The sequence below is a fragment of the Spea bombifrons genome, chromosome 2 (assembly GCF_027358695.1).
Source record: "Spea bombifrons isolate aSpeBom1 chromosome 2, aSpeBom1.2.pri, whole genome shotgun sequence".
Classification (NCBI taxonomy): domain Eukaryota; kingdom Metazoa; phylum Chordata; class Amphibia; order Anura; family Pelobatidae; genus Spea; species Spea bombifrons.
This window is the reverse complement of record NC_071088.1, coordinates 99,037,075-99,062,628: the sequence shown is the minus strand read 5'-3', so window position 1 is coordinate 99,062,628 and position 25,554 is coordinate 99,037,075. Positions and strand designations below refer to the sequence as shown.

The 25,554-nt window shown below is 38.7% G+C and overlaps 1 protein-coding gene across 1 annotated transcript; it reads left to right on the top strand.

Annotated features, from left to right (window-relative positions):
- The first annotated feature begins 1,965 nt into the window (after nucleotides 1–1,965).
- On the top strand, nucleotides 1,966–21,501 carry DNAJC3 (DnaJ heat shock protein family (Hsp40) member C3). The gene is made up of 12 exons (XM_053455364.1): nucleotides 1,966–2,241; nucleotides 4,942–5,052; nucleotides 5,791–5,915; nucleotides 6,697–6,771; nucleotides 13,656–13,808; nucleotides 14,265–14,446; nucleotides 14,816–14,935; nucleotides 15,884–15,989; nucleotides 16,672–16,792; nucleotides 19,110–19,242; nucleotides 20,444–20,592; nucleotides 20,896–21,501. The coding sequence occupies exons 1-12, from the start codon at nucleotides 2,160–2,162 to the stop codon at nucleotides 21,051–21,053; spliced, it is 1,515 nt and encodes a 504-aa protein (XP_053311339.1). The 5' UTR covers nucleotides 1,966–2,159; the 3' UTR covers nucleotides 21,054–21,501.
- The last annotated feature ends 4,053 nt before the right edge of the window (nucleotides 21,502–25,554 follow it).

Genomic DNA, 25,554 nt, shown 5'->3' with positions numbered 1-25,554 from the left:
AGGGGTTACTTATCATTGCTGTGCTACATGTACATTTTGTTAGTTACAATCTTACACTGTGTCCATCTGTAACAGAGGGGAGGCTGCTTGCTATTTATTATTATTACTATTATTATTATTATTTTTTATTTATACAGCGCCAACAGTTTACGCAGCGTTTAATACAATACATATATTCAAGAAGTATGACAAGACGAGAATTGACAGACTAAGACAAACCGATACATTAGGTGGAAAGAGCCCTGCTCGCAAGCTTACAGTAATCTTGAGGGGATGGGGTGACAAACATAAGGCACAGAGAAAGAGTGAGAGGTAGTGTGGTGGTTGTATCAATGACAAGGAGGTTCTAGCAGCTAAGATGGTATGCTTTACATCCAAGCACCTTTACATTCTCCCAACATGAAACCAGCAATGGCTTAAAGAGACACTTTAATGCATATGATAGCCAAGGGGTCCTTTTTTTTTCCATTGTGTCCCATTTGCAAATGGGACAGAATCCCCCACCCATGTATTTGCCCCTTTGCTATTTTTCATGCAGGAGATATGTCTGGCCAAGCACATCTCCATGCAGAGTATACTTAGCGCCAGTCAGCTTCAGCACTGGCTTGGTGAATGCTGCTGACATTTTGGCTTCAATCAGCCAATTAGAAGCTTCAGAAAAGTTGAAGACGAAAAAATTATGAATTAAAATTAAGAAAATAAAATGAAAGTTAAAAAAGTGCCCCTACAAGTTGCCAGATTCTCTATAGTTAGATCAGCTGGTTGGAACACTGAAAAAAATCTCTGATCCCTGTTGTCATGCAGGGAATAAGACATTATGGCCCAGTCACCCCCCCTACACCTGCAAATAAAATGAATAAAAATCACAAAACACATTAGAGAAAAAAAATACCCAACATGGATTTTGATAAACTTTTTTTTAATGGGATGATGACACTCCCATCACCCTCTAAAACAGTCCCAAATAAGACATAGGCGTCACAAAATAAAATTTGAAAATGTCAAGGTTGGAAAAGGGAACAGGCATGTTTCGTGTTGTACCCTGCAACTTCCACAGCCCACGATGTGGGGTATTTCTATAATCTAGAGATGCACTTTACGGCTCCCTTTCCTAAGGATTGGTGCGCAACTGGTTGCATGATAAGTGTCCAAATGCTCCTAGTGATATACCCTGGGTTGTCTTCTTTCTAAAAAAATATATCATTTTGTGTGGTTATTTTGGGCTGGTGGGCTGCTAAAAAGTCCCAAATGAGACACAGGCCTCACAAAATAAAATTAGAAATTTTCACGTTTGGAACAGGGTATGGGATGTTCCATTTTGTCCCCGTAGCTTCCAAAAACATGTTAATATATTAGTTTAATGTATTATTCATACTAAATGTTAGACTATACATCTAAAATGGTATCGCTAGAAAGCCTTGTCTGTCCTTGAAAAAACAATATATCCTTTGTGTAGGTGCATGAAAAACAGAAAAGGAGAATCATGGTTAAGGAAACATAATGTAAAAATGCAGAAAAAGAAGGGGTTAAAAAACAGCTGGTGAAATACAGGTTACTTGGCAACCTTGCAGAACTTTTTGGCAACTTACACATAAAACGAATAGTTTTTTTTTACCTCACACACATTTTCTATCAATCTGTTGGCCACACCTGTCTATCAAAATTCTAATTATTATTTTCCAAGCACCCACTAACCGCTTGACAAATCCACTCTCTATTTCCCCGCCCACACGAGGTAACAGTGTAAGAGGATTCCTTGGCCGAGTGACGTCACCGAACGGGCAGACCCGGAACAGCTATGTTTTTCCTGGTCAGAAGCAGCGTGCAAGAAACCGACAGGGGGGAGGAGTTTACTGGGACAGCTCCGCCTCTCTGCCTGGCCGAAGCTCCACGTGCTCCTATAGGGAGAGAAGGGCGGGCAATCTAGCGTGGCAGCCAATCGCAGCTCACCACGACCAGTGCTCAACTTACTGAGAACTAGTCAAACTGGACCTGGACTAGCCGACTGGAGGAAAAACAAATAGCAGACAGGCTCTGTATTGCTTACGTACATATTAGTGCACATTAGAGGTTCGCAGGAGAACAGTCAAGCTTTATTGACACCCGAGTTCTGACAGGGTTCACCTGCACCCTAACACAGGCAGTCCCACTGCTCCAGCATGGTGTCCCCCAGCGCTTGTGCCCAGAAGCTCCTGTCTTTCTTCCCTTTCCTGCTTGTCCTGTTTGATCTGCAATATGAAGGTAAGAAGACAGCTGTCCCAGGTTACAGGCGGTGGGCCACCGCAAGTCCCGACATCACTGTCCTTAAGCGTCAGCGAATGGGTTAACATTAGGCCACATTGTGTATAAATAGTCTGGGACCACCAGCTACTCCCCACAGAAGACCCGGGACCCGTGGAGCTCTGCCCGCGCCCTGTTTCCCTCTTTGAAATGGTTATCTTCCAGATGTGCTCCTGAAATATTGGCTGTCAACCCTAGCACAGCAGCTATAGGGAATTTCTACCCCCAGCACGCTCAGCCAGGCACTGGGAGGACTTACATCAAATCAGCAGTGATAACAGTGTCAGAGGCTACTATTATTGTCATATGATAAGAAAAGTTTGAGACATACCAGATGCTTACAAGAGCATACAGTCTAAAGTGTCCTTACCTGAGATCTGGACATTTACATCATCAGTAAAAGTGCGTAATGTATTCACAGCCTCAATTCATTCGGGTTATGAAGCCACAATATTTTTCCAAAGACCAAGGACTGATTAAGATATTTATTAAGTCTTTATATCAGGAAAAAACGGGGTGACTAGATCCGCTGAATGCTTATCTGCCATCAAATTCTAGCTTCTAAGTCTTCAATGTTGTTGAATGTATAATACGCATTATTATATATAATATACTATATATATTCCTTAATATAGTTACAAATGGAATCATTGCTTGTTTTGTGGCCAGTAACATCACTTATGTGGTATATGTTTATAAGCCAGGCAGTAGTCCAGCTTCTAAACATGGTATAGCCCATGACTATCAGCAGAAATTTCGACATAGCAAAATCTTGGCTCTGATTGGCCGTCCTATAACGCGGCGGGGTGTTATATTGTATGTATAACGCTGCACTTGCGGTGACCTGAGGCTTTGCGGTTGATACATGGACACGGTTACCATGAGCTGCGTAGGATTTTTGAATATGTTTTTGTTTTAGGTTTATGTACAGCGGGCGTTCGGTGATCTGACAGATTTTCTTCTCGCTTCACAGAAGTCCGGTCTGGAACGGGTTACCGTGTGCAACGCTGCAGCCTTTCCCAGCCTAGATACATTTATGTAGAATTTTAGGCAATATAGTCAGCCCTAAAAGAACTACCCTGTGTCTGCACATGCACCTAAAATGGCACCGGTGGATTACATCTCTTATGCATATGCTTAATAATAATTTTTACAATAATTTGTTATTATTATAAATTTATATAGCGCCAACTATTTACACAGTGCTTCTTACAGTACATATATTCAAGAGGGATGACTCGAACTGACCTTTCCCAATAACTGTTGCCCCCCCCCCCACTGGATTGTGCCTGTCAGTTATGGTATTTATATGGCTGCCCGCATTGTATCGCCCCTCATTACTATGTAGAGCGCCAAGTCCAACTGTTAGCGCTTAATAGATTAAAAAATAAAAAAGAAGAAATCTCATTTTAAAAGAGAAGTGCGCATGGACTGACAGTCGGAGAGCCGCAGGTTGGCTACCCCCGCGTTACAGTCGCTGCTGAGCCCGGGTCCATGTGTTATTTGCGTGGGTAATTAGGCTAATGTTTACGTGATTACATGTTAAAAGCTGCCGGGGTAGTTATTACCTGTGCACTCATCCTTCCAGGGAGTACTTCGGGTGATTAAATAGGGAAAACACTAATCCCACGTGGAGTTGCTGTTGCACAGTGGGAATGAATGAAGCTGTGCTATCCCTTTAATAATTACCTTTATTGGCTTGCGGCTCGGTAGACATGCATGTTGTTAGTCGACGCGACACCGTGTTGGACATACACTGTATATTCTGCTTCAGGGGTTCACTGCGATCGATTAGTTAGACATTTCTTGTATTCACATCAGTAGCTGTAATCGCCATTAGTAAGTTTGTATTCATCACTCAATGTACTGTTTACTTTTTTAAAAATAAATAATTAATCTCGATATCAGCAAATGGACATTTGGGAATCAATTCATGGTTAGTTTTAATAATCCAGGTCCTTCAAGAGGTTACTTTTAATGAAAAAAACTATTTTTTAAAAAAACATTTTGGTGGTTGCATTTGGAGAGGTATTTCTGTATTCTCAAGATTGTAAACTTGTGAGTAGGTCTCTCTCCACCTAATGTATCGGTTTATCCTAGTCTTGTCAGACCCATTGATTATATGTATTGTGTTGTATGAAGCGCTGTGTAAATTGTTGGCGCTATATAAATAAAAGATAATATTTTAAGGCAAATGTTAAATGTTGAGGAGTATACTGTGCCTGTGATTGGCATATTTTAGGCTAGGCCTACTAGTCCTAGGATGGCAGGTTGGGTGGAGGGGTTACCATGTTACTAGGGGCAGATTGCCCTTTTGGGATGTGGAGAGTCCTTAACAGTGTTCTTCTGTCACGCAACCTTCATAGGTGTAGTAATCTTCCTGGAGGTAGGTCCTGTGGACCAACTGTGGTCATTGCCTAGGAGTACGTCCATGGCATTGACCCCCAAATATACACCACTGCAGGGTTTTTATAAGGTCTCTGGAGGGAGTTCACTTATGCCCCAAGATTACAAGCTATGGCTTTGACAAGCCCCCCCCCATTAATTTAATTACATTGCAGTATATACACAATATTTCTTGTGGCAATGTGTCCCTTGGTGAATGTAGCCCGTGAGATTTCTTTATGAGTACACAGATTTTTCATTGTTTTTCTCGCCTAGGAGTGGAGTGCGGAATAAACGCAGATGTGGACAAACATCTCGAAATGGGAAAGAAATTGTTAGCAGCTGGTCAGCTCGCGGATGCATTATCTCACTTTCACTCAGCTATAGGTAAGCAGAACATTACAGAGATCTAATTCCACTGGAATGCTTCCATAGCAGTCAGTAGAGTTGGACTATCAGTAGTTTCTTATACTATACAATTACCTTAACAATGCACACTAAGATCGCAAGGAGAAAGTGTGCATTTATGTGTGTTGGTGGGTGCGTGTGTGTGTATATATGTATGAGCATATACCTCACAACACTCTTCAGGCCCAAGTGGCTGAACACATCTCCTCACAAGTGGTCTCCTCACAAGTGGTCTCCTCACCTGCGGTCTGCTCTGGTCATGGTGAACATTCCTGGTGATTTCAGGGTGAGCACTTTCCTGCCGCAGAGGAGGCAAATCGGTTTCTTGCATAGGTATATATATTTACACGAAGTATACAGGACCCAGATTCCTCAAGATAAAACCATGCATGGTGACGTCCATCTTTTTTGGGGGGGGCTTACGTTGTACTTCAGGCTTTGGACTTTTTTTTTTTTTAAATCATCTTGCATAACTACAATACAAAACAAACTTGTATCTCTCATTAGGTTCTATTGTTGTTTTGCGATCTGTTTTTGTCATGCTGCATAATGCAAAATGCGTATGCACAGAAATGTAAAGGTATTGCTAATATATTTCTTTTGTAAAATATATCTATCTTTCATCTTTCAGTATTTTTTTTAATAATAAACAATTGCTGCTGTTCAATCACAATGCCTAGAATCTCATCAACGTATTTTTTATTTTATGTCTCGTAGATGGAGACCCAGATAACTACCTGGCATACTACAGGAGAGCCACCGCCTTCCTAGCTATGGGCAAATCTAAAGCAGCTATTCCTGATTTAAGTCGAGTCATTGAGCTGAAGCCAGACTTCACATCCGTATGTAATACTTCTAAATCTTAACTTCAGGGCACAAATAGCCAACCTGCATCAGAGTTATTTTGTGCCTATAATCACTTCAGAAGTTCTAAACCTTTAATATGTGAAGCAGCGCTATGGAGCTTTCAAGTAGCGGTGTGTGTGACTGAAATGTGATATTAGGGAGTAGGATACAGGGCAAGGAGAGAGTTTGGCAGCGACCGTGCCATCATCCACATAAATAACACTTCTGTCTTACAGGCATCATGTAGACTGTTGCCTCGTAAGTCAAGTCATGGGATTTACAAGGGGTCACAACACACATTCGACATCCTTTTGTACTGCGCATCTCCCGCCAATGTCTACTCAATATATTCTCCTGTTTTTCAAAGTAATCATAACGTTAACCCATCATTTTGCGAAATACCAATTATAACCGATATTTCCGCTATTTTTGACCAAATCTAATTAATGTCTTTCTCTACCCCTATTCCTAGTCACTTTTATTTTGTTTTTAAATGTAGCTAACTCTCCTTGCCACATTCACTTTACTCTATCTCTCACCCTTGCATTCTCTATTTCTTCTCTGTAAGAATAAATGTACTCCAGTATTCAAATACATCTTAGCTGATCTGATTTTTCTCTTGCCTTTTAGTTTCCTTTAATTGTGTTCTTGTTAAACTGTTGCCCATCTGTTTTATCAATTGTATTTTCCATGAGATGCAAGAAATTTGAATGCCTAGGAGAAAACCTGGTTTATAGTCTTATGGTGTTTTATGCCCCCCCCTTCTTTCTTTTGTAGGCAAGGCTTCAACGGGGACAGTTACTTCTAAAACAAGGAAAGCTGGATGAAGCAGAAGATGACTTTAAAAAAGTGGTAGGTTACCATAGAAACACTCATAGATTTGTGGAGAAAGTTGAAATGAATGTTTACATAGTTCTAGAAACATATTACAACATCATCTTATGTTAAGAGGTTTCAAAATATGCTGCCACACAATCTATTTTTTTTGTTTTCTGATCTTCCTGCACCTAGGAAAAAAAATAACAATTGTTGCATTTGAGGTATTTTGGACCCCAAGCTCCATTCCAGTGCATTTACATTATTATTCATTCTGAAGTATGTAAATACTATAAAAATAATGGTTTGCAATCAAAGATGGCAGAACACCAACTCAACCTGCAATGAAAAGGAAAGAAACATATATGTAATTCTAAAAAACTACTATTTATCTCTGGGTTCACTTTTATTATACTTAAACAAAAGTATCTCTGAAGTGTCCCTTTTGAAAAGTTATTTTTTGTTTCACTTTAATGAGCAGTTTCTTTGTCAAAAAAGAGCCACAATGGCAAATGTCAACAGAATTTTCGATGTACATTCAAGGCATGTTTTTTGGTGAAGGCAGGTAGCTGGAATTTAGGAACAAGTCGTGTACAAAAACAAAGGTCCAACCAATTGAATCTTCCCTCTGATTGTTCCACATTTTGTACCATGGGCTATATTTCTCCATATCATGTTTTCATCCATCTGGCTGATGATGACTAGATAGTCATATATAAACACAGCATGTGACCGTGGATAAGAACCATTCGAACCATGTTCGGCCCACTTTTCGGTACAGACTGACCATAATCAGTTATATCTTAAACTACTTTGAAAAGAAAGAATCATATCTGATAAAACGTAACATTTATTATCAGCTAATATTATTATTATTATTATCTATTATTTATATAGCGCCAACAGTTTATGCAGCGCTTAATAGAATACACATATTCAAGGGGTCTGACAGGGGTAGAGACGATATTTTTTGTGTGTTTTTACATTTATCAACATTATACTGCAGCTGCCGCGCTTGTGACAATTCTTCTGATTTAGGTGTACCCTGTTGCGCGTCTTTGTATCATCTGCAAAAATTACTAATAAAATATTACAAAAGTACTGGTCCTAATACAGATCGCTAGGAACAAGACCATCCACTGAATACACACCATTAACTACAACCTTCTGCCGCCTATCATTAACCCATTGCCTTATCCTGTCAACTATTATCACACCCACACCCAAAGACACATTTACTTTTCTACCGGGAACAGTGTCGAGTGTGACTGAAACAGCTCCTCTCGGGTATATTCTTTTTAGTCGAAAATAATTTAGTTTGGCATGATCTCCCTACGGTAAACCCATGCTATTTCTGATCTTGCGAACCATTTACAGCCAGATATTTTACAATTGTTTCCTTTAGAAGGTCTATTTAGGTGTACAATAACCAACACAATGTAAACATTGACACAAGGAAGTGGAACACAAAAAGGCTTGAGCAGCATACTGTTCTTCCAGCTGAGGTGGTAGACCATCAATGATTGGTGTCCAGGATGAGCCCCATAGATACATACATACATACATACATACATACATACATACATGTTGTTTGACATCCATAATATTCACTCACAAGAAGACGCTTGTACCTTTCTATTAGGGTGTTGGGCAATTTTATGAATTCTTTAATTTATCTGAATTGGGTATCTTAATAGAACAGATTCTTAAAGATGTATAACAAAAGGGGGCAATGCCCAGACATCTCGTGTGCTTCACACCTTGAATAACCCTCTGCACAGTGTGTGTGTGTGTGTTTTATTTTTATTTTTTTCTTCTTTTTTTTTTTCCCCCTCCTTGTTACACTTGGCAATGAGATTGAGTATATCAGGATGTAATTGCACTATATGAAAATCCTTCATGAAAATGCTAATGGCAAACTGTATGGTTTTCTTTCTGCAGAAATAATTGGGTTTATATGATATTTAATTTGCATTTATATAGCATCATTCATCCATACCGAACCGGCATATTGCATCCATATTTTTTTCGAGGCGTTCGCTTGGTTCTAAGTAAAGGCTTCTCGTTTCTGTTTTACCCGTACACATCTTCCAAGATTCAAAATAAAATGCCGTCATTACTGTCCTCATTTTCATTGTGCAGAAAATGTAGACATCATAATAAAGAATAACGCAAGTGCTTTTGGAGTAGGAGAAAAAAGGATGACTGCGATCCAATTCTAGCTTACACGGAGAATCTTTTATCCTTATGATAAAAATCATACAATACCAATATCAATAACTGTATTGGTCACATGATCTACACACCACATTCTGTCTTGATACAACCTGCATGCAGTGCACTGTAAATGGATGGCGATGCAGTGGTCATACATAGTAAATTGGGGGACTCATTGTATAGCTAAGTAATGAACTGTCTTTTGGGCAGTTTGTACTGTTAGGTCACATTTAACCTGGAGGCCTTGGGTTCATTTTTTCCCGGGTAGCGGCAAGTGGCCGGGTCCACTCCCAGCCAACTTAATGCCTGCTCCTGGCCAACTTTTTACTGCTTCCTGTCTAGTTTCACCTCACCTAAAGGCTTTCTAGCTAGCCCTGCCCCCACACAAAGCCACACCCCCAAAAGAGGGAGAGCCCTGGTATATGTGTAAAGTAAAAGAAAAAATTGCAACTGGCCCTCATGGTATAGAAATAAAGTCATGTACTGGAGTCTGTGGATATTAAAGTAGGTAAGTAGCTACAGTAGGATACATACCACTATAGTTGGGATATTCTAAATACTAGAATATACAATTAGTGGTCCTGTTACCTATGATTTTAGAAATCGTGAAAGATACAAGTGATTTGTATATTAGCTGTAGTTTATCATTAGCTTAGCTGACATAACTACCACCGCTTGATGTTCATTCATCATTTAAAAGGGAGATATTGTGATAGTCTAGGGAATTGTTGTGCCATCCCACCTGGAGAGCCATCTATTGTCCACCTCTGGTGTAATAAACAGTGGATAATAGTAACTAAGCAGAGAAGAGCATGTAACGCTCTGTCCCAGTGTTCTTGGATGGTGCCACCAATTGATATTTAAATTGAGGCCATTTCCTGTGATTTCTCATTCACATTGGCCTGACGTTGTCCAGATTGCTCATTTACATTTTGCTAGGTATTCATGATGCAAGTGATTTCACATTTTGATCCCATTGGCAGGTTGTTTAAATAGTTTCCTTGTTAATAGTGTATTTTTTAATGTAACATCAGGTAAGAATCATTTGGTCCATAGTCTGATAACTTTTCCTTATGTAAAGACTCAGTCCTTGGTCTCTTTTTTTATTACATTGAATATTAGTTTGTTTTTCTTCCAGCAGATGTCCCCATAGTATAGAGGAAAATGGTGGTCCTGTGCTCAGCAGCAGCCTGTGCATTATTTCATTTAACTGGTTTTGAAAGACTGCTGCATTACAAAGCCCACTACAAAATGCTTTATCACTCATATTATGCTCCAGACCAGCAAACTTTATAGAGATGGTCACACTTGCTGATGATCAATGAATCAACTGCATTTGATCAGCAGCACCTGTCTGCTACTTAGCATTTTAATTCCTATGGAAGCAGTAAGGGTGTACTTAGTTTTTCACACATGGCTTCTCCATTGTGGCTTTATTTTTTGTTGAATAAATCATGACACAGTGTAATATGTCATCTGAGGTTGTATTTAGTTAATTTTTAGATGTCTTAAGGAACATATGACTTATGGTTTTTATGTAAAACCATATAATTCAAAGAGGGTGTACTTTTGTTTTCACACAACTCTATATGTGTTTTTCTGTTTAGTATTTTGCTACTTAAACTTTTGTCTTAGCTGTAGATTTTGGAATTATTTTACTGAAACTCCTATTTTTAGTGTGTTTCTTTAAATGTTCTAGTACTTACCAAGTGTAACTTACATTCTCATCCTAAAAATGAGTCATTGTTTAAATAATCCTATCTAGTTTGAGAGCTTCTCTCATGTATTTTTAATATGTTCTCAAGTTTGGCAAGTGAATGACAAACACTTAGTATTTCATCTTACATTTCATGTATATTTTATCATTAGCTTGCTAGGTGGCCTAGTTATACCACACAGACCCTTGATATACGCTAATGAAGCTGTACCTTAAAAAAAACAACACACTTATAAAAGTAAGCGCTTCTATTGTTTTCTTGTTATTTCTTTAATAATTGATGGAGCGGCACAGTAATAGCAGTAGAACAGTGTGTGACTGGAGCCTGTGATCACTCTGGAGGCCACTGTCTTTGGAACAAATCAAATATGTCCTGCTGACTGAATGTTTTTATTTTTTAAACTAATTTTCCTCTAGTGAATCCCTTGGGTTAGCAACTTTTATGTCTTTATAGATTCAAAAACAACTTTGGAATTGCCTTTGTCCCTGAATATCCACTTCCTGATGTCACAATGCTTTATAAAGGGCCGGCTCCGGTGAGCTTCTCCTGTATCAAAGCCCAAGAACGCCTTGCAAAATGCGTAACGTTGCTGACGGGAGATTACTTGAAAGGTTTCAAGCTTATTTAAAGGGACATGCAGCCCCGTCAGTAAAAATTCCCATTAAAGTACTTTTGATATGCATTCGTTAACCTGTAAAATAAATAAATAAATAAACCACTTCCCTTTAGCAAAAGCTGCAGCTCCAGAGCGATGCATGTTTTTGCAACACTGTTTAGCTGCTTGAATCAGCCGATCAGTGGCAGAAAAGCATTCCCTTTGAAATTATTACATATTAAGGTCCTCGTTAGAACCCCCCCATAATCATTGGAGAGCCGTCACTGGAGCTGACTGGCAGTGATTATACCACATGACAGGAGAGATGTGGTTGCCCAATCACATCTCCTACAAGCCAAATAGGTGCTGGCAGACAAAAAGACAAACGCTTTCTGCAGAATTCCCACTTGCATTTGTACAGGGACCACAAGAAAGTAAAACGCCCCACTCAGCTATCATGTATGTGCATCAAAGTGCATGTGATGGCTGGAGTGTCATTGTAAGAATGCATTATACAGAACCGCCAGTTCTATGCCCGTGCAGTCATCTAAATTACTTTTACTTTAATAGCTGGGCAAGATAAACTTGTGCCTTTGTCTTTCTAATTTTTCCAGAATCACAGTTCCATTTTTCATCTGTTTTTCATTTTTCCAAATGTTCATAATGAAATCAAACATATTTGCCCACCGGCAGCTGCTTGAGTATAAGTCCCATCATCCTCTTTCAGAGTTACGAGAGTTGCCATGCACAAAAGACAGGTGTCCGTTAGCAGAAAATACATGTATAATTGGTACTGATGTATGATGATGCTGTAATGGACGCACGTTCTCTGTAACAGGGAAGTCAGGAGGAGGCCGCTCATTACTGCCGTGACTTGCTGGAGCACTGTAATCCTGCCGAGTCTGAGTGGCTCCTCTTCGTCAAAGCGGGAAGCCATTCTACTCAGCAAAATAATTGTCATGCTGTTGTCTTAATTATTTATTATCACTTAGCAATTCATAATTAACTCGGTAAACAGAGTTGTTTACTCAGAAGTGTTGTAGTTCTTATTTTTAATTGGAAAGATTATGTGAACCAGATAATCTCTCTGTTTTTGCGAGTTCATATCTGAAAAATGGTTCATATGGAGCCTTCGTGTATGTATATATTTACATTTTATATTTACATTTTATATGTAGTTTCCTATCTTACGTTTTAAAATGGCATAACTGGACATTCCAAAATTTTGGACATCATTTTCCCAGGCCCTTTGGTGGGGTCGGTTGATTGCGTGTACAGTTTCCATTGGGCTGTATGTGAGTGAACCAGATACTGTTTATACAAATTTGTAATGCGCTAAATCTCTATAAGACAGACTTGGGTAACTAGTTGAGTCAGAAATGCAGTAGGGTCATCACATGGTTTTCAAACGGAAGAGCTTAGCAACCGGTTTAACAGATTTTTTAAAGCTAACTTAATGGCAAAAATACCTGTGTGCCTTCAAAGTAAAATACTCTGAGTGTAATTGATGATAAACATTATCACGTCCTAGAGGCAATTTTACTGCCATTTTGCCCTTAAGCAATTTTGACTGGTATTATACCGCGATTAGTCCTTTAGGCTAAAAACCATTTGGTTGTACATATCGTGCATTGTTAGTAATCTAAATGATAGAGAAGTTGTGGCCGGTGAAACCGTTTTTTCTAGTGGTATGGATACCATTTTAATTTTATTTTGAAACAAAGGCAATTTCCAGTACGTTTTAAGTTCTGCAATGAGCATAAACAAAATTCAGGGTCAGACTTTAAGATTGGAATATATTTGTCCCAACCTCTATTTCGTCATAGACGATTGTATGCCAGTTTTTCTAGAGCTAAAGCGGAAAAAGGCAGTCAAGGTGAAAATTCTTCATTCATTCACTCAGGGTTTATTTAAATGTCGGATCGTTTAAAACACCCTTGGAGTCACCCATTGTACAGCGCTACGGAATTTGATGGCACTATATAAATTAATAAATAATAATAATACTATGTGTAATCCTTAGCCATTCAAATAGGTGCTACATTTTACGGAACAGATATGCCAGGCTAATTCTATTAGTTTGTGTAGTTACCATATTTAATGTTTTAATGCCATATTCTATTTAGATCATTGAGGAGTTGTGCTCAAACTGATCACATCTTTTAATGTTCTGGAATTCACAGGCATTTTGATAAGATTTGTACGTGAACTTGCTGAATTCTTATTCATTTTATATCAAAATTGTTGTTTTTTTTTTAAACCAAAAATGCTTAATCCTAATGTGCTGGTTGTATCCACTTTGCTAAATTGTCTGAGTTCTCTTCAAACAAAGCATTTCATTTTCTTATTACTGATCTAAAGCTACATGTAAGTGTTGTGTTTGTTTGCAGCTGAAATCCAACCCAAGTGCACAAGAAGAGAAGGAGGCCGGCAACCAGCTGGTAAAATCCGATGAAATTCAGCGAATGCGGACACAAGGCATGAACGCCTTCAAGCAAGGAGATTATGCGACTGCGGAAACCTTTCTGAATTTTGTCCTGGAGGTAAGTGGTTGCTCTTGCTTGAATAGTTATTTGATCTAATCATCTGAAAGTACTTTGTGTTTACATTTAATGAATAAAAAGACTGTATAGTATTATATGTGTTACATTTGTCAATAGCTTTGTCTTTTTTTTTTTTATTTATTTTTTTAAGAATTTGTAGAATTATTGTTACGGACAGTATATGCCAATGGCAGCTAATAATTATATGGCTGCTATTTGTTTACCTCTTTATCTGATATCTGCTTACCCCTCAATTGGTGTACTGCTGACACTGCTTACTGTGATCAACTGGATTCAGCTGTTTAATAGTCTGAAGATCATACATTCTACAGTATTTCTGTTTCATTCTTGGCTTGGTGTTTTTCAGTGTGATGCTGAACCATTCCTGCAGTTTGTTATCTAACTGTACATGTTTTGCGAGTAAATTGGTATTTTCTTTAATATATATTATTTAAGATCTGCGTGTGGGATGCAGAGATTAGAGAACTTCGTGCTGAATGCTACATCAATCAAGGAGAGCCTGGAAAAGCCATCAGTGACCTTAAAGCTGCTTCAAAACTCAAGAATGATAATACAGGCGCCTTCTACAAAGTCAGTCAGATATACTATCAGCTGGGTGACCATGAGATGTCACTGAGGTGTGTATTTCTCACATTCAGAATGTCTAGCACGAGAAATACTCCCGTCGTGTTTACGTAAGACGATAGCACGCAAAATGTTATGCGACTCTGGCATTCAGAAGTTTTCATCTTTAATTTAAGACAAGGCATGTATTCATTCAATGTAATGCAATTCTTTACTGCCATTATTGTCAGGAATTTCTTCCTAAACGGCACATGATATAACCAACCAACATCCGCCAACTACATTTGCTACTACAGCACGAATGAATGTTTTATATATATATATATATATATATATATATATATTTAATATATATAAATTTTACAAAAAATAATTAAAAATTATAAATATATTTTTATATAATAAATATGTATAATTTTTAGTGAGATTCGTGAATGTTTGAAGCTTGATCCTGACCACAAAGACTGCTTTTCCCACTATAAACAAGTGAAGAAGCTGAACAAGCAGATTCAGACCGCAGAAGAGCTCATCCAAGAAGGGAGGTAAGAAAACTTACCTAGGGCTTTTGACATGGGCATTGATAGAGGACCAGGAACCACACACACTCTGTTTAGTCATTGCTTTAAAAAAAAAAGACACTTTTGTACACAAACTGGTTCACAACAGGTGACTAAATAAAATCTTAGTTTTTATTCACTTTATTGAACAAATCAGAACAGAGATTACTCTTATGAACATACAGGGCCTTTTACAAATCAGACTTTAAGTGCCCAAGCTGTGAATTCTTGACTGCTATGGTTGTAATCGTAAAGCTTCATAGCAAAAATGTATTCCAGTGGAACACTTTAATGTTGTTTGTAGCCACTGACATAAGAATTACATTAATCCCATATTTTGCCTTTTTTTGTGTGTGTGTGTGTGTGTGTAAATTTAAAGCTTTGTGCCTTATTTCACTTGTTCAAAATTACACACTATTGACTGTACCCAAATCCATCGATGATCTTGTTTTCTCCCGCTGGATTTTATGTGCTTTAATCTTTAAATACTAAAAAGACATTGCTCCATCCATATGTCCTATTTGTAAAAAAGCTTAACTTGTCCACGTTGAAGTGTAGATCGCTATGGAGTTCTACTGGAACTGTGTCTGTCCTGTGAATCTGCCATTCGATCCTGCACATATACTGTCTCTTGTTCCTGGGTTATTTTTTTGCGCTGAATGCTTAGTAGAATGTTACAAATACACCCAGTTTGCAGACTTATTTGTTTCATGCATATCGATCAGGGACTTTGAGAAAGTAAATCTCTGCTTCTGGCAGCCTAAAAACCTCCAACCCTCGAATGCATCTTGATAAGCATTTCAATAATCACTTTTAACTTTATGCTTTACAGACCCCCTGCTGATCTAAGCAGCATGCACTGAAAACTTCTCTTTAGAAGATATGCACGTAAATTATGAAAAACTGTTCAATTACTTATGTCTTTACTTGTAGGTACGAAGATGCCATCAGCAAGTACCAGGGCGTTTTAAAAACTGAACCCAATGTTCTTTATTATTCTGCGCTGGTGCAGGAAAGGAGCTGCCATTGTTATTCCAAAGTAATTTTTCTTTCTTCCTTTTTTTTTATCTCTTCATTGTAGACATTGTTCAATTACACACAATTCTAATTCTAAAGTCTTGTAGGATAATTGTCTTTAAGTCCAGTTTGGCACCAGAGTATAAATGACTTGTAATAAGGCTTGTTGGCATTTTAGAAGAGCACCCAGCAACATATCATCAGAAGCAACCCAATACTTCACTTCCAGCAGGCGTGGTAGAGGTTAATACAGTGAGGGAATATATACATGCGTGGGTATACACATATGGCTATCCAGAATCTAAAATAAATGCAAGGACTGAATCAGATTTGATGAGCCTACATCAGAAAATAAATGGCAGACTAGATGGGCCAAATTGTTTTTGCTTGCAGTCAAATTCAATGTTTCTCTGTTACTTCCCAGATCATTGACAAAACTCAAAAACATACAGTATAACATTTTTGTTATTAATGCATGATAACGTTAATAAAAAAGTTTTGATATTTGCTTCAGGCTATCCAATACTGTGATATTTGATTATTGTAGCCAAAAACAGTGCTGATTTTAAGAGTGCCTGGTTGGTTACAGCTTTTTCCAGTTCAAATATATATATGTATGCTTTTTAATATGCTATGTAATATTTACGTTACTGATCTGTATGTTCTTTTGTTATTTGCTAATAAGCTTGGTCTTATGATTTTAGAACCAGCAGTCTGTCGAAGCCATAAAAGTATGTTCAGAATTTCTACAGAAGGAGCCCACAAATGTGAATGCATTAAAAGACAGAGCTGAAGCATACATTATGGAAGAAATGTATGAAGAAGGTATGATTACTATTATTATTATTTTAGTTACTTTACCATATAAACACAAACCAGGTGAGAAATTATGAAGTTAAATAAGTAAGCTCCTTCTCACTTGTACACGTCCCACATATTCAGAGCAATTGGTAGAAGCAATGATACAATATCCCTTCTCCCCACCGTATACGAGGAAAGGTTAATGATGTATCCATAATAAAGAACATCAGAGGTCTACCCGAAAACATTCCACATAATCGCCTCTGAAAAGCAGGCCTTTTTCCCCCAACTTGTTCCTTTCTAATTGTGCCTCCTTTGAAGGTAAGATCTTACAACGTAGGTGTGCCACCAGAGACACAATCATTGCTGCTGCAGGAAAAGGTTAAATCGTCCTGCCTGCTAAATATGGTAATTTCAAAGATGTCTTATTGACATTTGAATTTTAAGCCGATTGATTTTCGTTAGGAAAATTGCGACTGGCCTACTCCTGGGGATTTGTGTGCATAATGCCAAATCGCATTTGAGCATAATGGATCCGTATTTGGCTCGCAGCCCTTTTCTTTCGCTGCTACGCAAGCCACATATAATATACCGTGTAGTATGTTTGTGCAGAACGTAGAAGCATCCTTGCTTTGCAAATAAAGCTTCTTCTTTCTCCGCTGCCAGCTGATAAGAGCTGAGAAAGGATGTATTATCATCCACTAGAACAATAAGTTCCTTATAAATAATTGAGAGCCGTACAGGTTGAAATATGCGTTGAGTTGGCTGTCTGTAAATCATCAAAAGAAAATGTTTAGGTTATGAAACCTCCTCTGACATAGCTTCTGGTACTTAGCTTTGAGGCATCGAAGTATATGTCAGAAAAAGACGGGATTTATGCTACCAACAGAGCATTTCATCAGAAATAACCTTATATTCTGATTTATTAATGAGGTAAGCTAACTACTGCTTTTTCTACAGTTTCTATCCCACGATAACTGGTATATTATTATGCACCATTCTCAGAACTCAGTATTTTAAATACGGCATGTCTTGGGAAAGAATCAAATACTTATTTGCAGGAAAATATGTTTTAGAATGAATAGTTCTCTGATGTCATCAGTAGGCCAATAGTATAATTAATTTGCGTAAAATGTTAGGATAAAGAGCTGGATTATTGAATTTGACACACACTCACACTCATACACACACTTACACTCTCATATTATATAATGTTATCCTGATCAATACATCTTCTCACCCACCGGCTTGTTTTTCTGCAATATAGCCTCAAACACTGGGTCAGCGACTTTTTTTTTTTTTTTTCTTCTTTGTTATTTTATTCTGTTAGAATTTCCGTACTGTGTCGAGCCACTTACTCTTTCAGATTAAAATGTATTTCTAGGTGTTGCTTTTGATCTCCAAGGAATGCTCGGTTGAACATTGATGCATGTTTATGCTGCCCCAATAAAAATAAAACTTGTGATAAATCCATGGTTGTTGGGCCCTTTACAGCTTCCATTATTGTTTATGAATTCAGCAGTAATGTTTTCAGGTTCTTGTATTCATGTCATACTTCAGGACAGATTTGCACTGTGCTGTCGAGTGTCTAAGTAATATAAATTGGTTGGCACCTCCTGCTGTCTAGCTGGGAAACGGCACAAAAGACAAATGTAACACTTGCTGAGAGCGAACATCTGCTTGGAAATCTTCTGATGCAAATACTTTGTCTTACTTAAGACACCTTGGAGTTTTAGACCTAAAATAGAACATCACCATGGAGCTGAAAGCTGGTGGTTATTTGGCTGTAGATGAAACGCAGAACAGATGTCTCACTGGACCCAAAACATGAGGACGCATTGCCATCTTTATACATAACTCTTTATATGACAGAAGGGTGATGCCAAATGCAGAAAGATTGTCTTGTATGCCAGCGAGATGCCCACTGGTGTTCACGTAACCAGCGTAATCTGTGTATAACAAACCCAAAGAACTAAAAGCTAATAAAAAAAAGGGGGTGATTATAGTAATAGTCTATCTCTCTGACACTTAAAGTGTTAAAAGAGAGTTGTGTTTTTAAAATTGTGATTTGCATGATCACTACGAATAAAAATACATTGGACATGTCGATGAATGCCATTAGGCTTGTGTAAGTCATTCAGTAAACTTAATATTTCTGCTGTTTTCAACTTTGTCCATCATATATTTAACCAGCACGTACATAGTGATGGCTTTTTAATATCCGGGCCCAGGACATGACAAGGAGGTCTTTGAGCAGAGACAGTTTTAAATCTATATTAATGCATACAACATTCATTTTCTTTATTGTTTTGCATTGTTTTGTTTCTTGTCTGTCTTACAGCTATTCAGGATTATGAAACTGCACAGAAGAACAGTGAAAATGACAAGCAAATTAGAGAAGGTCTTGATAAAGCTCAGAAACTTTTGAAGCAGTCCCAGAAAAAGGACTACTATAAGATCCTCGGGGTTAAAAGGTAAAGGGTCCTTTCTCTATATATTTTTTCTTTGTGGTACCGTCTTCTTAAATTGTTAAATTCTGACAAATAACTTAACCTGCCACCTCATTGAGCCGGTCCTTCCAGTGGCTCTCTAGAACCTTACAACCAGGACCGGTCCTGGATAGAGTGGTATTTCAGGCAAGAGTATACTCCTGCACCCCTTCTCTGTTCTTTTACATAGATCACAATATTTTTAAAGCATAGCAGAATTGAGCTGTAGACAATAGAGTGCAGAACAATTATTTCTTACGCAGGGGCAGCTGAGCCAGGTACACAGGATGCACCACACCCCGGCACAGGGAATAATTGCTCTGCCTCTAGTCTGCACAGCTTCTTCAGTGTCACTCTGTACACCACCTTCCTGGCTCATACATTTTAAAAAAAGAAGAAAACAAACAAAAAAACACACACTGTCAGCATACACTAACACTGTACATAGACACTCCATCCAGTCTAACACTGTATACTGACATCCCTCCACACACATTCACTTTAACACAAAAGAATGATGAATCTCACCACAGTCTAATACTATACACTAACACTCCCCTACACATTCACTCAAAACTGTACACACACACACATTGTAACACCGTACACTGACACCCTAAACAGTCAATGCATTTAATTTAATTTCAAACAAAAACAATACTAAATGGTGCACGTTATATTGAATCATTATGTTCTCTTCAGGCCCAAAACAGTAATAGTTACTGTTACTGGAGAGACTGTTGAAACACACACACATAGAATGCCTGGCCAAACACACACGCACATTCATGCTTGCCCTTACAGACAAACATACTGGTTTACACTTGCCCATGGATCCACACTTTTTACTTGCCATACTTGCCCCAACATAAAAACATCACAACATCGCACCATCTCTCCCCATTTTCTTTATTTCTCTTCTTTTACTTTCTTTGACTTCACTTTGATCACTCTGACATTGCTGTGGCAAAACACTTTGTGTTCTGCGTCAAATTCCCTCAAATGTTCTTTTTTGTTTCGTTTTTGTTTTTTTGTAATAGAGCAGCACTGATGTACACATTCCCAGGCTGTGCATGCCTTCTGCACAAAGTACCGGTGTGCTGAGGATTTGTATATCTATTCACTATAAATAATACAGTACTCTGTTGATTTTTTTCCCCTCTTCACTGTCTATTGGCACATGCAGGAATGCGAAGAAACAGGAAATCATAAAAGCCTATAGAAAATTGGCACAACAGTGGCACCCAGATAACTTTCAAAATGAAGAAGAAAAGAAAAAAGCAGAGAAAAAATTCATTGACATAGCATCTGCTAAGGAAGTCTTAACTGATCCAGGTATTTTTCTTTCTTGTTTTTGTTTTTTTTTTTCTTGTGTTTTTTTTCCTAAGCTCATTTCCCCCACTCTTCCATGAATAATGCTATAGAAATAAATTAAAATAATTTATTTATATTGCATATTTTTTAACCATTAAACACTATTTGATTTCTGCTGCCATGGCCAGAAAGCCAGTTGGCTTGTCATGGGACCTAAACCAATAGCACTTGCTAGAGTACCCAGTTAACCAGCCTTGGTTGACACATGAAGTAAAGCTTATATGCATCTACATAAATATCATGCACATGTTTCTGGTTTTCTAGAAAAAAGGAGTCGCTTCGATGCAGGAGAAGATCCTCTGGACCCAGAGAGCCAGCAAGGTGGTGGTGGAGGACACTTCCATCGAGGATGGAACCAGTGGCAAGGGTTTAATCCATTTGGTTCAGGAGGAGGATTCAATTTTAAGTTCCACTTCAACTAGAGACTAAAGTGGAGTTCCATACTTGCACTTTTCATAGTGAAAATAATGTTTTGTTACAATACTGTACTGAGGAGTCTCCCGGAACTTTATTGGAATGGCTTCCAGTAACGTGCAGTAATATACTAAAAAAAAAAAAAAAAAAAGTTTAAATGCCTGCATATGATGCAGAAAAAATAATGGAACGTCATCTTATTTATCCCTGAAGACACTTCTGAAATATTATGACTATTTTCCAGGGTCTCATTTACAGTATTTCTTTTTTAACGAAAAAAATAAATAATCAGGACAGACATAATAGAAAAAAAGACATACAAGGACTTCAGCCCAAGATGGGTTAATATACCAAACATATTGATTTCAAGAAATACCCCAGTGCCAAGATGTCATAGTTCAGATGTATATGCAAATGAGCCTGAAGTATAAATTAAACTATTTTTTTCCAACTTGACTGCAGCAGGAGTGAGCTTCATCTACACTGAATTTGATTTTTCCACTGCCTGTTGCTTTTTGTTTGGAGGGTCACAATTAATTCTGAGAACGTTCTCTGGAATATTTGGTCGTTTGAGTTCTTTTACACAAGCTAGGGCAGTAAACTTTTCAGATTGTATCTCTATTTTTTCACTTTGGGAATTGTTTTCTCTAGTTTGATGGATCTGTATAGATACAATGCTGTATCCAGGTTTTGATATCAGGCCACCCCCAACCCCCCCCCCCCCCGGATACATGTGTATGCTACCTATGTGAAGCTCTACCAAGTGAAAACAGATTGCAAAATGTCATTTTGTACATTATATGTGAAATATTGCATCTTATGTAATGCCAAACAGCACAAAAGTTCAAGCCCAAAATTAAAAACTTAGAAAACATCACAATCTATTAATGCCAAGTTATAAACCGCCTTAAGCAGTGTTTGATATTTCTAATTTCAAAATGGTGGAAGGTTTTTTTTCCCCAATTCCAGCTTTATTTATTTTTACTGAATAAACCTCAATCACGACTGTATCATAGATTAATGTTACGAACGTTTGTTTTTAGGGACACTGACTTAATATCTGGTAGAAATGGCCACCTGGTAGAGTTCTCAGTGTTGTTGAATTACATCCCCATCCCACCCTGGTATAGCTGGCAAAGCATCATGCAAGATGTAGTTTAACAACGGCAGGCAAGCTACTTCTCTGCTATCCAACCTTAAATGAGCAAGTATATGTGGACACAAATGGATATAATTTATATCCGTAAATATAAATTGATAATGCATTTTATTGTGCCGACTTAACTCCTAACTAAAGAACCCATGGATACACCAACTATATATACCGTATGTATGGATAGACAAAAAGACAGATGCCGTTCCTTGTAGTCATTGTAGATAGAAATTAAAAAAGACTCTGATTGAGCTCCCACTGTAATAGCTGGGTGTGGTACACTGTTATTGACAGGTTTTATATGTATTTTCCCTTAACTTCAGGAGCAACATAGAGGAAATACTTTTACCACCACATTACGGTTATCGATAAAGCGCCAGCAGATTCCATAGCGATTTACAATCTGAGTCGGCAGGATACATTTAAATTAACAAACAACACACTGGTACAAAAGGAGAAGAGGGCCCTGCTCTTGCAAGCTTATAATTTGGTTAAGGGAGAAGTGGAACGGTAGGACAGGAGTTCTTGGATGAGGATGAGTTGGTTGAGTCAGGATGAGCTATTGAGATTGTTGGTTGTTCAGATAGCTTAGACTGGGATGCTAGCAGAGAGTGTTATAAAGAACGATTGTCACTACTCGAAAGAGGTGGGTTTTCAGAGAGTATTGGAAATTTGCATATAAAGGACAAAATCTGACAGCACAGGGACCCAGAGAAGGGTTACAGCACAGGCGAAAATCATGGATGCAGGAGTGAGAAGAGGTAATGATTGTAAAAGAGAGGAAGATCATGAGAGGAACAAAGAGGAGTTAGGCTCTGTAGGTCAGGAGTTTGACGTTGACTCTGAAGGGTATGGGGAGCCAGTGAAGCCATGAGCAAAGAGGAGCATCAGATAAGGAACGGGGAAAGAGGGAGATCAGTTAATAGGGAGATGCAATAATCCCTTACTGGTACTCCAGTGGGGTATCTGTCAGACACTGCTTCCCCAGCACTGGAACCAAGAAAAGCAATTTACCCCTATCACCAGACAACACAGATGTTGGAGTAAAACACACAAGTTCATATACACAAGGGAATTAGATAAGAACATGATTAACTTATAAACACAATACCATGCCTAGACAGCCTGGCACCACAATCCAGCCAGCATAGCCAGCTATACCCATATGCTCATAATGGCACACTTTCCAGGGTGATTCTTTGGGGCCCATGGAGCTAGGACAGCGCAATTTGGTACACAGATAGCTGGAGTTCCAAGTCCATTTTACCTTGGTTTCGAACACTCCCAACAGGGGGTCACAAACGGCAGCAGTGCCAGGAGGTCTGAGTGGATTGTTGGTGTTGGAGGGCTGTTTCAGCAAGGACCCAAGGGTTTAAGGGAGGACGACTTGATAGGGAACTGCATTTACTGTTCAATGTGTCATTGCATGTCAAGGACACTTGTCTGGTATAAACAGCCCTGCCTGGCTGCAATAGAGCGAAAGAAATCCCAGAAAGACAGTCGTTGAGGCGAGTTAGAAGAGTGGGTGAAGGGTTGGAAGAAGAAATATAGATGAGGGTTTTATCTGCATACACGTGGTATTGGAAACCAAAGGAAAGTGAAGAGGGCCAAGAACTGAGCCCTGAGGAACACCAACAGATAATGGTAGGGGAAAACAAGTTTCAGTGAAGGAAACCCTAAAAGTACGGTTAGAGAGGTAGGATTTGAACCAGGGAAGAGCAGTTGACCAACCCTTGCTTCTACAAAGGCTGCAGAGGGGTCAAAAAGTATAAATAATGAGAAATGGCCTTTTGTTTTAGCGGTGAGGATGTTCTTAGTGATTTTAGCAAGCAGGGATTTTAGCAACAGTGGAATGCTGTGGAATGGAAACCAGATCACAGCAACACACGCAAGGCTATTGAGGAGAGGAGAGGAGACAGACAGCACTTTTTTTGTACAAAAAATAATGAGAAGCAAATAATGTCCAGCAAAGGCTTTATTTCGCTTGAGTCTCTTGTGGGTTAAAACGCAAAGCAGCCTGACTGATTCAGCTCCTTGGTAACAATCCAGCCATGAAAAATTAGATAGGACTCGCTAAATTTGGGGTACTTTGACGTAGTGGCGGGCTAAGCAATATATGCCCATATAGTGTGACCGAATTCCTAATATGTATGACTTAGGTGATTTTTGAACAGTATTAGCTGGGTATTTGCTTTGTTTTGTGTACCGATTGGTTATTTATATTCTAACAGCAACCCGGGAAACAATGTTTATGCCTTCTATGCTTTTCACATTGTGCGCTCCCTTATTTTTGTATATAGAACTTATTTACAAGAAAATTTAAATATGTGATTTTAGAAATTACAATAGATCAATTATAAGATCTCATGTACAGTTTAGTTTGTTCAGTTTGAAGCATTCCTTAGAGTCTAGATAATTAAATAAAGCTATATAGTATGTTTGCTAATTATACAGCAAACTACAAGCACCATAATTTGCTCTTAGATTCTAACAAATAAAATGTAAGTTTTTGTTCTAGATTTAAAAAAAAAGAGCATTAACTTAAAAGGTCTGCTTTAGATTTTTTTCATTTAATCTATTAATTGGATAAAAAAATAAATGTAAATGTTTCGCTTATTTAAAATAATTTAATAAACAGGGTGTTAAAAACAAAGCGCAGAATAAAAAAAATGCATTTCTTCTTTTTATTTCCCAACCTGCCCCAGCACATTTGAGCACAGGCTTGCCACACTGCCTCCAGATATGCCTTATACTCCCCCTGATATGCCCCTATGCCCCCCATATATCCCCATGCCATAGTGCCTTCTGATATGCCTTGTACCCCAGATATGCCACTCTGCCCCCTGATATGCCTTATACACCCAGATATGCCCATCTGCCCCCCTGATATGCCTTATAAACCCCTATATGCCGCTCCGCCCCCTGATATGCCTTATACCCACTTTATGCCACTGTGCCCCTGATATGCCACCCCCCTCAGACTTACCCCCCCATGCTCCATACTCCTTGGTGTCTAGTAGGGGCAGCCGGTGAACGCGTGATGTGCATAGACAACCTCTGCTGCTGCTGCCCAGCACTTTCGCTGGAGCTTCTATGAATGAGCACCAGAATGTCATGTGACGCCGGTGAAGCCCCAGTGGAAGTCCCGGCAGCAGTGGAGGATATCTAAGCGCATCCCACAGACGCCCACCAGCTGCCAGATAGGAAGATCCAGGTCCCCTGCAGCGCTGCGTGGGATCCTCCTCTTTGTCTCTGGCAGCCGGCGAACGTTGTGCAATGCGTAGTGACAACCTCCGTAGTGCTGGCTGATACTTCAGCCGGGGCTTCTATGGTGGACCACAGGAAGGTCACACCAC

Excerpts from the sequence above, each read along its gene's own strand:
- DNAJC3 (XM_053455364.1), top strand. The coding sequence starts at position 2,160 with ATGGTGTCCCCCAGCGCTTGTGCCCAGAAGCTCCTGTCTTTCTTCCCT. Across the intron at positions 5,053-5,790 it reads TCACTTTCACTCAGCTATAG|ATGGAGACCCAGATAACTAC; the intron begins GTAAGCAGAACA and ends TATGTCTCGTAG. Across the intron at positions 14,936-15,883 it reads GAGCTCATCCAAGAAGGGAG|GTACGAAGATGCCATCAGCA; the intron begins GTAAGAAAACTT and ends CTTTACTTGTAG.